General features: G+C 34.0%; 2 protein-coding genes across 3 annotated transcripts in view; both read right to left on the minus strand.

Moving 5' to 3' along the window:
- Window positions 1-428: 428 nt before the first annotated feature.
- Window positions 429-1,877, minus strand: LOC123671354. Its single transcript, XM_045605134.1, has 3 exons — window positions 1,553-1,877; window positions 1,146-1,328; window positions 429-708 (listed from the first exon to the last, which is right to left on the minus strand). The coding sequence occupies exons 1-3, from the start codon at window positions 1,607-1,609 to the stop codon at window positions 538-540; spliced, it is 411 nt and encodes a 136-aa protein (XP_045461090.1). The 5' UTR covers window positions 1,610-1,877; the 3' UTR covers window positions 429-537.
- A 1,318-nt stretch (window positions 1,878-3,195) lies between these two features.
- The window catches only part of LOC123671347, a 71,773-nt gene continuing 56,827 nt past the window's right edge, over window positions 3,196-18,141 (minus strand). For both annotated transcript variants that reach the window (XM_045605123.1, XM_045605124.1), the window contains 2 exons: window positions 13,115-13,274; window positions 3,196-3,860 (listed from right to left, as the gene is read on the minus strand). In XM_045605123.1, the coding sequence (XP_045461079.1) occupies window positions 3,369-3,860; window positions 13,115-13,274 (652 nt within the window). In that variant the 3' untranslated portion in view covers window positions 3,196-3,368. The remainder of the gene's footprint in view (window positions 3,861-13,114; window positions 13,275-18,141) is intronic.

Below are 18,141 nucleotides of genomic sequence, written 5' to 3' on the forward strand. Positions count from 1 at the left end.
CTTACTAAGCGCCTCAGCAACTCACTCTACTTCAAAACATTCAACTACTTGTGTTAAAAATTATTGATAAGATTTTGATTGCGCTCTATTTAGGCAGTCATCATTACTCATTCACTATATACGTACTCATATGCTTGAAATAGTGTTTTCAGATTACATTATAGGATCGGTCTTTAGTTGCCCTGATTTTGTACAGAAAGCAATCTGTAATTTACTTACACGAGGCATGTTTTCTTTCATTGACTGATTCGATTTTATAGAACATTTTAATCAGTTCATCTTACTCGGAAACCATCTCGATGGCGGATGCGCCTACATTATTTGAGGGTGTGGAAAAACTGATTTCATATTCAAATATATAGCTTTCATATGTGATCATTTTAATGATATTAGGACTGTTCAAGATTGCTCAGCTGGTTGGCTATCAGTTCACTTATTTTTTTTCATTTATTGTTACTTGTGAACTATTAAAATATAAGACAATTTACAATAATACAAGACTCATAGGAACACTATGTGGAATTAATATAAGTTTCTTCATTGAAGAGCAACCCATCTTGTTCGCCATATCCTGAAGAATGGTCCTTCAGTAGAATAAAAATAAGTGTTAGTTGGGAATCTCACCGAAATCCTTCGAGGATATGGAAACGGATGAACTCGAGGCATAAAGGTCCTTGAATTTGGAATAACTTTTGGTCGTCCACCATTCTGAAAATCAATTCAATTTCTTTGAACCGTTCTATCATAAAATAATTCTATGAGGATGCAAAAAGCGAAAGTGACTTTCGATTTAATTCACAGTCTTATAAAATAAAATTATTCTCCAGTCACATACCGAGAGAAATATTTATTTTTCTGCTTTGAAATGTGTATCTTCTGCATCTACATTATTTTGTCTCGAATTAAAAATAATTCATATGAATGAAAAAATGAATAGAGTGAAAAAAAAGAATAATAAAAAAAACAATCAAAGAAAATATAATTATTATTTTCTATTTCATTTACATTTTTGAATTCCCTATAAGTATGAAATGATGGGTGATGTTGATGTATTCCTTTTGAGCAATTGAATATCACTCCAATCCTCAGTACTTAGAAGAATAAGGAAATGGTCTCTGATACTGCTCCGGTCGAATGAAATTTACCTTCGGTTTTGGTGGTATATAGTTGGTAAGATGTGGATTGGGTCTTATAAAAATTGGATTGACTGTATTTGATCTTATGTCCATGGGAAAAGGTGTTGATTCTCTACAGTCTTCGAAAACCTCAACGTCAGCAGTTTCATCGAAATTTTTATCATATTCATCTAAGGTGAAGGATAATGCCACCTAAAAATGAATATCAATTTAGAAAATATACAAATTGAATTCATGTGATATCAATAAATTTCAAAATAAGAATTTTCAATGCAATAATAAAATCATAAGAAAATATTCTTCGTCTAATTATTCATTAATTCTATTTTAATACTTTACATTACAATCTTATTGTAACAGATTGGCAGATTTTGGAAAATTAAACTTTTCAAAGGCTTATATCCATTTTCACTCACCTCAAAAAGAAGCAAACAACTGAGAAAATGAACCATGTATGCCATATTTACTTTCATCTTCAATTGAATGAATTAATGAGTTCGCCAGAATTTTATATACCTCCGCATCATATATGTTTTCGTTCAAAACGTTCACTTTGTGAAAACATTCAAAGTGTATAGATAAACATTTCACTTCCTGTTCCTCTATTGTTTTTCAATACAATCCAGATATTTGTAGACAATTAGGTAGACATCTTTGATGAGAACAAAAAAAAATAATCAATCGAACATGAGTTGTGGTAGGTACATCACACGTTTTAATGCAGAAATGACCTTGAAACAACTTTCAATTCCAATTTTTTCAATGAAATATAAACTTCAAAATATGATACCTCTGAAAATTAGACCTATCTATATCAAAACTGTTAATACTGACTGGTTTTGTACTAGGTAAAGAGAATCAAAGATGAATTTCAAATCAAATCAAATAATTTAGACTTGTAATATCCGCATTCGACTTAAATATTGAAAATATGCATAACTTGCAATGAGGTGTAATATTTCCCACAGAATATTGAAAAAATATTGAAAACAATGATATCAGGGGCTCTGCATAAATCGATAATTTGTTGCAAATTCTTACTAAAATATTCGAAATTTTATAAGTTATAAAATTGAAAAAATAATCTATATTATAATTTATGGATAATTGTCGAATCAATGGTTCAATGTAGAGATGGTTTTTTTTTCCATAGTGAACCTTTGGAATCCGAAAATAATTTCTAACATCCTGTGGAAAATTTGACTATAGTATAATTAATTATGAAGTTTGTATGAAATCGAATTTGAAAAAAAAATGGATACAGCTCCAAACTGACCAGGTCCGTTTGAGAACCCTATACATTGATTTCGAATAATAGACATTAAGAAATTATCCAGGAAGAATGGCATCAAAACTTCATGGCTACAAAACATTTAGGGTGCAATTGAAATGAATACAAAACCATGAAATTGAATAAAAGCGATAAATTAAACATACTTATGTCGAACTACTCGAAATAATCTCACTTGATCCTTAAAGCATATTGATCATCAAAATTCTGCTGGTGCTACTAATGTCTCAACTTCTAGTACAATATGACACTTGTTTTTCTGAAAAAACATCTAAACAATTTGAATTGTATCATTCTCTTAGAGAAGATTTTCAATCATACCGAACATGACACATAAGAAAATGTTTCTTATAGCAGAAAACCTTATGAATTATTAAAACAAAAACTTTTTAATTGAAAGTTGTTGTATACATTAAGAGAGCTAGTAAGATCTATAGATACGTAGGTATAGAGGTTTTGTTCAACTTAATCCCCGTTAACTTTGCTAACTATGAGGATTAAGGGAATTCTTATTCGCTAATTTGCATGATCTTTAATTGAAATTTGGTTCATTATCTTTAGTTCCTGAAGATAAAAACATTGTTGTCTCAATGGCTGCTAAAAGTGAATTGAATTTTCATCGACTAGGGTATACTGTCAATATTTTCTGTTTTAATATGATGTCATATTCATGGAACGCATGAGATATGGAGGATACAGAAAATTCAAAATCGAATGAAACCCTTCTTCCTCTCATGGGCGAAATACTGAAATAAAAACACAACTCGTATTTCAAATTTTATAATTCAGAAACCGTCGTTTCATTCTCATCAATATTGATTAATAAAATAATTTCTTTAAATAATTACAAAATAAATAAAAATATCACGAATAACTCGAACTCGAGTGCCATCAATCAACAAATCTTTCAAATAAAAGTCTTTAGATCCACACTTTCTTCATCACGAAGTAATTGCTCTAGTTATCCATTCCACTGTATGAGCCACCCTGTGATAGATACCAGGTTGGCCAGGCTGGGCGCAGGAGTACCCTGCTGAGACTATCCCTATAAGGAACCACCTTCCTTGCTTTTGCAGCATTAGTGGTCCTCCAGAATCACCTTGGCAGCTGTCTCTGCCCCCTGTTTTGTAACCAGCGCACATCATTTCGTCATAGATAGTGACTCCGATTCCTTTGCTTCTGTGCCACCTTTCACATATTCTGTTGTCTATTACTGGGACCTGAACTGCTTGCAATGTCTGGGGACGTAGCCGTGATCCTGGACTGAGAGCACCCCATCCAGCTGCCACACCGGTTTCTCCTAGAAAAGTCTCACCTCTTGGAGGAAGACAGATAGGTGTTATGTGGGGTAACTGGTGGGCTGTTCGATCCAAACGTAATACGGCAACGTCAAATCTGTCGGCTTGGGGGGTAAATTTGAAGAAGGGGTGCACCTGAGGAAAATAAAAATTAGATTTTTCTGGAAAATTTTGAGAGAGTATTGTTCAAATTTAAAATGATGCCTGAAAGGTATTGGAGTCGTCTGTGTGTTACTTGTTGTGATAAGTAATCATTAAAAGTCTTGAAGTAAAAGGATTTATGAAATAGGGAATGAAATCAGTAATTTTTGAGGCCTAGATATAGATAATTCACATTTTAAATATGGATGTATGTGGTCTTCAAGGATGAAATTGGAGCATAAATGAAAAAGCGCTCAAAATCTACCGATTTTGTGGTCACGAAAGTATTGGTTGTTTTTTCTAATAACCTTCTTGAACTTTTCGTTGTTCTGGTTACGCGATCGTCATGAAATATTATTGTACTAGGTTTCAAATTTTCAATCTACATCCAAATGAAAATTTTCCATCGATCCTTGATTTTAATCACGGATTAGTTCCCAAATCAATAATAGGACTTCACCAATCACCAAATGAAATGTTATATTTATTTACATCGTAGCAATTACATAAATGTTTTGAATTTCATTTTCATGTGTTGCCAAATTTATTAGATTTCTGTTTGTATTTTTCCATAGAACAAGCATGGATCATTGTCGTCAAGTTGGATGATGTAAGATACCATTTTTCTTTCAAATTCCATAACAGTAGCTCTCATTGTTTCCGAGAAAAGCTTTGGGCAGCGGACGGACATATTTTTTTTATTCAATATGTACTAGATATCAATATAAAACTGTGAAAATTTTAGGGAAAGGAGTCATTTTTTTAGAACGATTTCAGAAATTATTATAGGAATTAATAAACCAAAATAGATATCTATTTATTTCAATCAGAGATATGGAGCACCACGCCACTGTTGTACACCCTGTAGATGTGTTGTATAATTACTGACACTCCGTATTACAATACGAGTAAAATGACGGAAAATGAAAATGGATATGATTACTCTTTCAATGACATAAGTACAACAACGCAAATACGCAAGAAAAGCAAAACTGGCTGAAATAGTTTCCTAACAAGTGTGGAAAGTGATAATTTTCAACAAGAGACTCCACGTGAGTTAGGAACAATATTGTTCCTAATAGCGTAAGGTAAATGTCTCAATTATCGAGAGTGTCCGAATTATCGACAATTTCGATTTGTTTTCTGAATAATAAGATGAAGAGGAGTCTAATGAAAAATTTCAGTCTACAAGTTACAATTTTATAGTATCCTGAACATATATCAATTTACCACCAACTTCTCTTAAGCATTCCTTTCATAATAACAGCTGATGATCAGTCGAGTGTCAGTCGACGTCAAGAGAATACCCTTTTCCTTGCTGAACTGGTTAGTGCGCACCCTTTACTTATGTCTCTCTCAATCCACAAAATGTTAATGAATTATAATTGTTTGTGCATAAACATACTCGTACTTCTATACATATATTCTATTAATTCCTGTTTGAAGGAAAATTTGATATTCATTTCATACTCATGCGAAATTGGGGTGTCAATAATAGGTATATTTGAAATATGCTGTTTCCTAAATATCGACACAGATACCGATAAATGGGCATCGCAAGTTGATTTTTCATTTTCCAACAGAAACTCACTTTTAATGTTTTATCGAATAATGGTTTGGATGGTATGTTCAATAGACCCCCAATTTCTTATGTACCAATTATCGGCATACTGTTTTTCGTCAAATTATCAAATAGAAGTACAAAAAATGTTGGTGCCGATACAACGTACAACTTCATGTCGATTAATGATGTGGCCTTCTGTCGATAACTAAGACTGAATAATCATCAATTTTACGGAAAAATATAGTTTATTATTCAAGTTCTGTTATTATATCCAGTTCAAAAAATATTTGAAATTTCCCACAACATCAATCGACATTCGATTATTATTCTGTTTTATGATTGTGTTGACTATTCTTTCGAGAATTTAGAGAATCAGATAATTTATGTCATGGTTATTAGCTATATTAAATTTTCAGTCATAAAAACATTTCCAAAATGGCCAGAAGGTTACAATATACAGAAGACGACAAGAAAAATGCCATGTCCGCCGGAAAAATTAATCATCATCAAGATTGAATAGAAAAAACACCAATAAAGGGAATATCCGGAGAAGAAAATATCTCCTTTCCTCAAAAAAATGCTTCGTTTTGACATTCTTCAGAAATACAAACAACTACCAGAAATAACCGAAAACAAAGAAAAAAATTAAATGCAATTACATTTAATGTTAATGCAAAAAGGCAGATATATATCACAGAAAAACAAATAGAAAAAAAGTGACTGTGCAGAAAAAAAATAGAAGAAGTGCAGGAGAGAGAAATTTTCCAAAAAAATAACAAAATTACACAGAAAACTAGTACACATATGCATGCGGAAAGTGAATAGCAGGGCTTTTTTTTCCGCAGGAATTTGAAAAAATACTCATTTTCAATGCGTGTGGAAATGTTTTTCTCCAACCAACAAAAAATGTTGACATTTTTGTACTATTTTCAGGTGCAAAAGCCATCAATTCCCTTACCGTACAAAAATTTGCTCGTTGCTTAGCAACACTTCGAATCCTAGGATTCAAAACGCTACTTTTAATCCTAGGACTAAAAGTACGTCTATTTGACAATGAATATTTACCAACAATACCAGATATCCATGACTACCGACTTGCTATCGCTGTTATAATTAATAGGTGTTCAAATTTATTACCAAATTATTAATAATTTTTGAATAAAACTAAATTCATTTTAATTTCGACTTGGTTGGAGAAAAAATAGTATATATCATACGGACTAAAAGTGCTTATTTTTACTCGCAATTTTGCATTCGCTCGGATGCGCAACTGCAAATATTGCTAGTAAAAAAAATATGCACTTTTAATCCTTATAATATAATATACTATTTTTGTAGATACACTTTGTTTTATCGTATTATTGGATATTGGGATACTTTCAGTGCCTTATCAATATTTCTTTTAGTGATACGAATCACTCCGTAGTCTAATTTTGAATGTGAATGAAAAGAAAGTTCAGTAGCATTATATCATGGGAATCGTAGATATGCAAATATTTCAAATCTGATTCGAAGAACTTCTTCAAACAGTTCGTTAAATTCTAACGATCAAATCCTTTTCTATTCTCTGTGAATTGCATTAAGTTTATAATTTAATGAAGAATGATTATTTGCAAGTTGGCGGAGTCGTGAAAAAGTTTCTCAGAATTGTAAAAGTCTTTTCGAATGGAACTTCAGGCACATTCCATCAGCATCTGAGACTGATTCCCTCAAGGATTCTTAGACAACTTCAGCACATTTTATGTACTCTATTCGCATGCAGCGAAGAAATTCTCGGAAGTATTGTGGACAAAAAATTACTCAGATAATGAAATTGAATTCTTAAAGTAATAGCGAATCTCGGTTTTCGGAACAGCCAATTATCGTTGAAATCGTGAAAGAAGCAATTTCAGGAAAGATTCTACGGGATCATGTTTTTTCTGAAAAGACACTTCGTTTTCTGCAATCCCCATTGAATGAACTGTTTTATGATTATGAAACACATACATAAATGAAAAATAGGTATATAGAAATTTGTCAACCAATTTTCTGGAAATATCCTTCGAAAAAGTGAATAAAATATGATAAACTAAGAAAAACTTGAGGAAATTCTCGGTTCTGTGCAGTGAAAATATTTTTTGCAAATCGATTGAACTAAACTACCACGAAAAATTCTATCGATATCAGACAATATTTAGTGAGATATTAGATATTATATTCTAAGTCATACTTCATCTTTATACTAAATTAGGTGTAGTGATTTGTGTATTTGATTACAGAATAAGCTGACACACTTATATTGAAGGGCCTCTCCAAACAAAATCCCCCCTTACTTCCTTTTCACCAAAAGTTGGCGACATATATATAATAATTAAATCTGAAATAAAAAAAAAAAAACAGAAAGAAGTTATATTATAATTGTAATATAACCATTCACCATGAAATTCATAAATGGACAAGTATTCACCAAATGGTCAATGGTTTCTTCTACACCACACCCACATAGTGGGCTATCCATAGAATGCCATTTGAAGAGCATACTAGTACAACGACCATGACCAGTCCTTAGTCGATTTAAAATACACAAAATTTCCTAGGGATATTGAAAACTGGACCTTTCTCTGGAGGATCAACTATTAGACCTCTGTACCCCTCACAAGAGAAAATTAGATGGAAGAGGTCCGACATAATTGAATTTCTTCCTCAGAACCATCAATGTTTTATTCAAAAATTTTTTCGTAAGATGTTTCCTCCTCGAGATTTTTTACTGATTCAACTTGAAAAAATCACACTCGGTATTTGAGTTCCTTCAAAATGAAATGAATTCATAAGATAATTCTCAAACAAAACTGGAGGAAAGAAAGAACTCCTTTCGAATTCTGCACATCTCATGGACCGAGTAACTCAAAGTGGAGAAGTTGAAGTAACCCCACATCAGAACGCTGAAGGCTAGCAATTATAGTTGAGGGAACACATCTTGAGGCAATCAGATAGTTGGAACGGAGAAGTCTGGCTGAATAAATTATAGTTTCGAGCGTTCACATCTCGAAACACCTCAAAAAAACCCAACTATCAATATCAAGGTTGCTGACTGCATTTCTCTCAATTAGAAACCAATGTCATTGCCGTTTCCGCGTATATAAATCCAGACAGACAGCTCGTAATAGCCAACAACACCTGGTACTTGACTGACGCTAACGAAAAGGAAAGTGAACCTCGTGTCATAGCCGAACATGGAATGATATTCTTACTTTCCTCGCGTAATAATTGTCTGTATAATAGTGAAGATACTGGCGTCACTTTCACTTCTTCCTATTACAAAAGCATCGCCAACACTTAATAGTTCCTTACGTCAAAAACAAATAATTAAGACATTTCGCAAATCACGCTTCGGTTTAGAAAGCGGATTGGATGGACATGAATATCAATATATTTTGAATGTTCGTTAATGATCCTTCGAGATATCCTTTCGCTTCCTATAGGAGGGATGAAGGAAAAGCTTTCATCGATCGTTGAGACTGGATATCCGGATGAACTTGGAGGAAATGTTTGGAATCAGTAGGGGGTTAAGGATTAGGAACTTGATGTAACCTTTGAAGCGAGAAGGATGTAGGTTGATTCAGCTCAAAAGAAAATCAATCGAGGTGCACAAGCGAGAGCAAAATCGCCATGAGTTGCACAATCGTAATGTTTCAAGTCAAACTAAAAAAAAATCATTACATATCATTGAGTAACTAAGTGCTGACTATAGTTCTCGGAATATAATTGCGTCAAAAAAAAATTAAAAGATTTCACGCCTTAACGTTACTTTAAAACTATATACCGATACCTCATACGAGAAACAGAACCAGATGGTTATCACTTGGCAATAATATCTATAGTATCTCAGTCTAAGTTCCACTCGAAATATTTCTTTGATGTATCAAGAAGACATGTTTCAAGCTTTGTATTGCTTCAATTAGTTGAAGCTGATAAAATGCTAACGTTCATATCATTTATAGACTTGACCTTCTCGTTTCAAACCGATCAATCAAATGAGTGAAATTAACAGTATTAACCAGAAGGGATAATTTTTAAAAGTTGATTTCATTTAATCATTGAATTCTTGAAGAAAGACCATTACCCTTATTAACAGGTAATGATATTTCTCCATTAATTGAATGATAATATTTGTTACGAAATTTATCGAATCTGAAAGATATTATATTCTTGGTGATTCCAAAACTCCATAGGCCTATTCTGTAGACGTCTCCTCATTGACAAAATAATAAAATCGATGTCTGCTTGTAGTACCTCGTTCGAACTGTAACAGTTCGTTAATTATTTCTGTTGCAATTTGTCGTGGATAGAGAAAAGTAGATAACTCCACTATCATATCTCACACATTTAGTTTCCTTAGAAGACAGGACAAGATAAATATTCGAAGACTCAGAATAGAACACACGAAATTAACCCACGGCCATCTGATGTCAAATGATGATGCTCCCAGTTGCGAATACTGCGGTACTCGCCAATCAGTACAGCACATTATAGTACACTGCCCTCAACAAGAAGATGCTCGTCGTAGGTGTGGACTGAAGGATAACCTGAAGGACAATCTTAGCGCACACGATGCAGTCGAAAGTATATTAAATTTTCTGAATGTTATCCAATTAGGTAGATTATGAGAATGTTGGGAAATTGATATTACATTTATATGATAAAGTTATTGTAACAGTCCCTCGTGTCAATGACCATAAGTCTCGAGACACGTTAATTAAATAAATAAATAATATCTCACACATGTTTACTGGGATTTCAACATGATGAACGAGCTGGTCATTCCTTCCGCCTGCTTCCCTAAGGAGGTTTGTATTTTCTAGGAGCATTAACATGAACTTTGGTTGACTGGCAAAAAAAAAATCTTGGATTGTAGGATATCATCAACATAGGGCATAGCTCTTATAAAAAAAAAGGAAAAGAGTTGACATTCTTACCATAGCTTGCTCAAAATATGATCATTATATTGCACAGAAGGAAAGGCCAACTACAACATCCATGATCAATCGCATGGGACTTGAATCTAGAAAGATTTCGGTACCATACTTCAGGTTTGGTTAGGTAGGTTAGGAGGTATATAATTTCGCAACTCAAGAAATAAAAACCTCTCGTACGCGATGGTATCTCAAATAATACTTTGAAACGGTTATCAGACAACGCCGTCGGAGCTCTTAAAGGTATGTGTAATCATATACTAAAATTAAGTTAATTTTCAGATAGATGAAACGAAGCCACCGTGATTTCATTGCAAAAAATACATCAAAATCACTGCCCAATCAATTGGGAATTTCGCCAGACCATCAAATACCGTTTGGCCGACATCATCAGACTAAAGACCATGCTTCCATTCCAAACATTCCACCACAGATCAGCTTCTCGGAGTCGGGAAATATGCCTAGATGGGTTTCGAATGGAAGCAGGAGACTAATTCAATTTTTATCGATATTTCTCAGTCTTTCGACACTGTATGGCATAGGGGTCTCGTTTTCAGATTTCATGAAGGAAATGTGCCCCATTCGATGTATCAACTCATCCGTTCGTTTCTTCAAAATCGCTCCTTCAGAGCAAAAACCTCCAAAAGACTCTGAGTCGAGAGATCTCGAAGATGGAGTCCCTCAAGGTAGTATGTCTCTTCTATAATCAGCACATACAGACGACATCCCCAAGTCTGACTGAACTTCTTCAGCCATAAAATCAGATGACTGCTATCATAGCCAGGTCAAAAATCCCCCGATTGGTAACCAAATATTTTCAGGACGAAGTTAGCCGTCTGAGACTACGCTGAGATCCCTGGAATCGTACTACAAGGGGTCTCTGTTGACCTGGGAGTACCGTAACACCATAAGGCAACTGGCTAGAGGTGATAAAATGACTCTATTATATTTACGAGGGCACGGTGGTGTTGAAGGAAATGAAAAATCCGATGAACTTGCAAAAAGTGCCTCAAGGTTAACACCTGCTGGACCTGAGCCCTTCTGTGGGCTAGGAAAAGACCAATATAAGGCTGCAGTCCAGCAAATGGAGTTGAATAACAGGATAACCCATTGGACAAACACTCTTGGACTTACTCAGGCCAAAATATTCGTGATGATTTCGCCTACCTACGGCAAAAAGATCTTGAAGCTGTCACGAGCCGAGCTTCGGGTGATGGTGGAACTGCTGACGAGGCTCTGTCGGAAACATAATTTGTACCGTATGGAAAAGTCAGAAGATGAGATTTGCAGGTTCTGTGGATTAGAAGCAGAAACAGCCGAACACATGGTATGCAAGTGTCCAGAGCTGGCTGGCCTAAGAACCATTCATATAGGGCAGCCGTTCCTGTATACCCAAGAGGTAACGGCCAAGGCCCCTAATGAGGTTATCAGTTCTATCAACGTCATTGACGACCTCCTTGGGTTTACATGAATGAGTAGGGTAGAGAACAAAAGATCTACATGGTCGCAGTTCCCGGAAAGCTTACCGAGCCACAACGACCCCCATTTAAAATAATAATAATAGCCGTCTGGAAGAATTATGCATCTTATCACGGAGATTAGACAAACCTTTTAGCCGTCCAAATGTTCAGATGTTATATCCCCCTTAGAATCCCAAGTAAAATGCCTCAGTGTCATCTTGGATAAGAAACTCTCATTCAAACATCACCTGGACTATGCCGTCTAAATGGTTACAAATAATTAAAATAAATTTATCAGAACCACCTTCAACGCGCCCTGGTTTGTTCACAAGACCCAACTCCATTGTGAGGCAAAACTACTACCATTGAAGAAATGTTTTCATTGAATCTCCCAAAACTCTTGGGAAGGCAATAAACACCACAACTGATTAATGATAGAATCCCTCGACTGCGACGAATCTCCTACCAGATTTAAGCGTCCAAAGCTTGCACCTCAAATAGAGTCTTTGGATGACAGTCAGTGAATGGTGCACTGTAGCACCCAATCTTGCCCAAAACAACATTGAGCCCATGTACCCTTTTTAAAAGCCTCTCGAAATGTGATCCAAATTTTATTCCTTTCAGATCGAGATAAAGTAGTCTATGACTCGTATATCCCAAACAGCAGGTTAGGTTTAGAGTGAAAGAATCTCACATTGTTCGCTCTTTCCTAAGTTAGTTCGTCCATGAGGACTCCTTCTGCTTTAACAAAAAAATAGATATCTATTTTTCGGGATCTTTTCAAAAATGCAAATTTCATATTATTTCGAATAAAAACGGTGATAATGTTCATAATTTGTTCAATAAAACTGAGTAAATATTATTTATCTTTTCATATTATGCCGAAGGGCCATAAAGTGCTCCATAATGACATAAAAATGATGCATTATGCGGCAAAAAATGAGAAATTGTTAAAAGAGGAAATATCAGCGCACCTTTTCATAATTTAATATTGAGCAATTAACAAATATAATATTAGAAGAGCTTATTTCCAGTATACCATTCGAGTGAAAAAACGAAAATGATCTTTCTTTAAAATACATCACAATGTATGTTTCATCTATATTTTCATTCAAAATCGCATGAACACTCAATTGAAAAAGTTTGTCTAATAAATGTAGAAATATGGTAAATTTTTTTATACTTTGTAATTGTTTGTGTTAAGTTAAGTCAAGTTTTGTCAGACCTTTCAACTATACTAATGTTCCCCGGAGATACTTCAACATTTCAAACCTGAATTTGGGAAACTCCAAACGTGTACGCTGGTAATGGTTCAACAGCTGAGTTGATGACATAATCTCCAAGTGTAACGTGAACTTGTCTAGGTGTCGCCCTTGCAACACAATGGCCTGCGGTGACCACATGCCGTCTACTGACTAGAGATCCTCCACATCTGAAAAATACAGGTTATAATACCATGAAACCAAAATGTAAAAACTGAATGAGCTGTGAACTGTGAAGTGTATGGAACATTGAGCAACACCTCAGTAAGAATTTAGACACAAATACTACTTTTTACTGAATATTTTCCACCAATGCGTTTGAACAATCGTTTTCTCAAAACAGATCGATTTATCCTTTCGTCACAATGCCTGTTGTTTTCGAATTTTGAACCGTTAATGGTCTAGGAAGATAAAATTCAACTCATCGAAGACTAACTCGTAGCCAAATTTGAAAATGACCAGCTGAACGAAAAGTCTTAGATGAAATTTTCAGGGTAGTTTTGGATCATAAACGGGCATAATACGATAGGAGGTCTCGTAAATATGGCTATTCGAAATGTTGTTTTACTCTCAATTTCAAAAGAGAAAATTTGATGAAGATGAAAATATGCATTTAGATTAGGGCTGCCATAAATGTTGGAACATCGACCGGGACAAGTCACAAGTGGCATAGAAATAGGTGAAAATACCACTCAAAAATTCAAACCGCATCTGAGAGGTATTCATTTAATAAAAATCCGGGGTTTCTAGGATTATTAACTTTTTTCACTTCAGACATATTCACTGAAATAATTTATAAAGAACAATAACAATTTCAAATAGCAATAAAAACAACATAAAGTCGCAACAATAAACAAGTAGATAGGTAACCCTTTTTTTTTCAGGCTTGACCCTCGGTGCCATTTTTCTTTGCCCATTTATAGCCATTTATAGTGTTTCAGGACTTGTGGCTTTTTCAAGTATTTTTTGTCTTACATATACTCTCCACTGTGCTTAATGCACTTGATGCCTTTCGTTCTTACCACTCCTAATATCTTATAGAAAAGGAAACATCCGTTCCACATGATCATTGCAAAAATATACTGGCACATTTTGCCCCACATCTGACATTTCTGCGTTAATAAAAGAATTGAAATAGGTATATAAATTCTTCATAAACGGAATCTTCAAGCGTATATTCAAATATCCAACAGTTCCTTGTACTTCATTTCATTAAGGAATATCATTCGAAACCGTTCATGAAAATATATCGAATTTTGTCATTGTCCACTATATTCGAGATATCGTATGTTGCGAAAAATCGCAGACTTCATTGTCAAATTTAACTTACCATCATTCTTTAGTTTGTTATAGACTCGACTTGTTTGGTTCCCAAAATATTTATTTTGTAATCTTCCACTGAATTCTTTCTTAGTATATTCTCAATTAATTTTTAGTTTGAGTAATTAATGATTTTTCAATCCTTTCAAATGGTTTGTCAATGAGAAATGCTTGACTGTGTAGAAATGGAGTACAAAGTGCTATTGAAGAGTCATAAAAAAGTCGGTTATAGCTTTTGAGGCTCTTTTTTCAGCTACGAATTTTTTTTCAACGGCACCCATAGCTTCAGCAAGCGTTCAATAGCAAGAAGTAGTGAAAGCCAACTAATTCTAGAAAAAAAGTGCATTGCTGTAAGTTGTTTCTGCATACTCATGAAAACCTTTCATCGTTCGACGCTTACAGAAAATATCGAAAAATATTTGAAAATTTTGAGACCAATAGACTGCACAGATATTGACACCATATCGGCAGAAGTGGAAGCAGAATTTTGAAGTATGTGCACTGGACAACCGATAGCTTCGATTTCTTTGGACAAAATCTCTTTTGATTGAAAAAACTCGCCTTTTTACTTCAAAGTAGGTATTTGTGTTATCCGCGCTGACAGCGAAAATATTTTATATGGAAATATTAAGATCCTCTTAGGATTTAATACAAAATAAAGCGATTGTATAAGACAATTTATTTGGCTATGTGTCTCATTTTATTTTCAATCCTTCAGTTTCTGAAAAATTATGTTTGAGCAACAGTAACAGCTTCTCAGCTTTATAATACTGGAATCCGTTCAGATTCCATAAAAAAAAAGATTCTCATCCTACTCAATGTAAGAAAATCTGAATTGCATAACGGTCAAATTATTGACCGGGACAATTTAATAACTGACCGGGACACGGGGACTCAATGGTCAAAACCGGGACATGTCCCGGTGTACCGGGACGTATGGCAGCCCTAATTTAGATGTAACATAATAATTACAAACTTCATGCCGGATTTCTTGTTCATTGCATAACCAGAACCAGAAATAATCGAGAATGATAACAGAACAGAATTTCAAGGTGATTTCATCATCAGAACCATAGAAAAATTCAACAAGAATATTTCCACTGCAACAGTTGCATACCTCTACGCATAGGCATCAGAACTATACAGAATTCAAGTAGGATATCGAAAAAAGGAGAAAAGCACTGAAGTGAAGAGCTTTCGATGAGTCATTCATTTATGTCCCAATTACCCCTTTGACTACAACTATATACACTGGTATACAAGGGAGAAATTGACGCATGAATAAATCTGTGCTCGAAACCTCTCAACAATGCTGTCCTATTTTTTTTTGTTGATTATCGTGAATGCAGCTTCGAACTTTCATTCATTGTCAGTCGATTGGTAAAGATTGACCATGACGAATTTCAGAAATGAAAAATCCATTGAAAGGTACTTAGATACGGAAAGCAATATGCTAATTTTTTGAACTGGTGCAAAGATAAAAATGTCAACAGCTTTAAAAAATAAATACTTTTGGCATACTTTGGTTGATCTTTATGAAGTATACTCACGCCAAATACACCTTGATCACGTTGTTCAATGATTAAACGTATCATGAAAGTTAAAGATAACATTGATAAGAAGTTCTTTTTAATTTTATAATAAGGTTGTAGAAAAAATATTGTTGCTATCCTGAGCGGAAAGTATATCTTTCCCGCACTCGATTGGCAATCTCAGACGAAAAAGTGCAACATTCCGCTCTAGACAGAAAAATAACTCTCTCACAAGTAGAGCAATAGGTAAGTACATGGTTTCGAAATTCAGTAAGCTATCAAGTATAGACTATTTATCAAAGCGATTGTAGAAAAATATGTTTATGGTGACGAAATGAAAATTTATGTCATTCATGTGTCTACAAATAATCATTCAAATCAATTAATTTCATGAGTTTGTTGATAAAACGTTGTTCCTAAGTTACAGAAGGTGTCTTCTCAGCATTAGTTCCGTGCGGCAAAGTACCACTTTCCAAACTTGATAAGAAAATAACTATTTCTCAATCATTTCAAACTACGAATCCGATCGGAATGAAATTTTATATTTCGTTGAACCAGAGTTCTCGATGCAAAGTTAGTAGTTTTCTGACCAGCAAATCCCCAAAACCTCACTTACTTTATTTATTTGGAAGAAACGTTAAAGTTAAGCCAGATTTTTCAGTGCACCTTTCAAGTTGATGGGTACTATAGCCCTTAGGGTTCCTCATCACTATACTCGTCATCAACTTCCTTTTGACTAGCAGTTATAACATCGTTAAGAGAATGCATATGAATTTGGTAGGATATAAAAAGGGACAGTGCTTCAATCTCAACTTGCTATCATTATCATCTTTCACCACATTGGCCTTCAAATTCATTTGATGACTCTTTATCGATACCTTTTCAAGTTCGAATTGACGGTTAAGCGCTGAAATGTAAATGACCAAACATATGTTTTCATTGAATTTCCAAATTATCTACATTGAATAAATAAACCAGAATTTGTTGGAAGTTTCATATATGTACCTACTGAAAGCTTATATTTTGAAGTATTTCAATTTGGACAGTGTTTGGAAAAACATTATAACTCCGAAAGTATTTAATTTATTTAAATGAAATTCTGCTCTTGTATTTCTATATCATTGAGAACTCTACTGGGTGTTAAAAATGAGACAATTAATTCATGATTGATTTATTCGAACGGTAGGATCAGGCTCATTCCATATGGCACACCTTATATTTTATTTTCTTATTCGGCAGCAAATTGTATTATCTTCGAAAAATTCTTCACCAAGAAGAAAAATAGTTATGACATTCGAAATAAATGCGATATTAACGTTTGAATAAGTCATCAATGAGATGTCTCATTTTGAACACCAATTAGAATTCCCAATGAATATCAAAAAGTAAGTACTAACCTCTATTCCTCTAATATTCATTTGAAAAAAATCATTCGAATGAATTCATTCATTTTGAAGTAAATGGGTATTACCAAGAACCCTCAAATTTATGAAAAATCGAAATATCTCAAAAACTATGAGTTTCAATCATATGAAACTACAGTTCGGTTAATTGCTCACTGAAACATTCAGTAAGTTTCAGTGAGCAATTAACCGAACTGTAGAATTATGTTCTCCACTTTTTTCACCTTTGCTTGAAGTTTTTCGCTCAACTTCATATATTGTACTTAAGAGTATAAACTTTTTCAGAATCTTTGGTTTGATAATGGAGAATACGCCGAAACATGTAACCGGATGATTTCATATACAAGGTTCCAAAAACAGAAGTGTTTTATAGACTTTTCCTTCAACTTGATTTTTTTTCTTATAGCACCTTCCATTCACTAGGTATTCAACTCAAATGCTGCACATATTCCAATTTAAAGTTTTCAATGTGTGATATGCTAATTTTGAATGGGTCATATTTTTTTGGAATAGTACCTACACGCTTCTTACCTCCAGAATTTTTTTTTGAGTGGGTCACTAGTAGTTTAAAAGAATGTTAAAAGAAACTTTGGTCCAATATTATACTTTTTGGTTCCTTGTAGTTTTGACGTATCTACCAGCGATTTCAAGAAAAACAATTCGAATAATTCTTTTGAATTCAAGAAATTCAAGAAGAATATCGTGAAAAAACTACCCACATTTCCGTGACTATTTGCCCGACGAGATTGTGTGTTGATAAGCAATTACAATTTCAATCTCCT

The sequence above is a fragment of the Harmonia axyridis genome, chromosome 1 (assembly GCF_914767665.1).
Source record: "Harmonia axyridis chromosome 1, icHarAxyr1.1, whole genome shotgun sequence".
Classification (NCBI taxonomy): domain Eukaryota; kingdom Metazoa; phylum Arthropoda; class Insecta; order Coleoptera; family Coccinellidae; genus Harmonia; species Harmonia axyridis.

Excerpts from the sequence above, each read along its gene's own strand:
- LOC123671354 (XM_045605134.1), bottom strand. The coding sequence starts at position 1,609 with ATGAAAGTAAATATGGCATACATGGTTCATTTTCTCAGTTGTTTGCTT. Across the intron at positions 1,329-1,552 it reads GTTGTTTGCTTCTTTTTGAG|GTGGCATTATCCTTCACCTT; the intron begins GTGAGTGAAAAT and ends ATTCATTTTTAG. Across the intron at positions 709-1,145 it reads ATATACCACCAAAACCGAAG|AATGGTGGACGACCAAAAGT; the intron begins GTAAATTTCATT and ends ATTGATTTTCAG.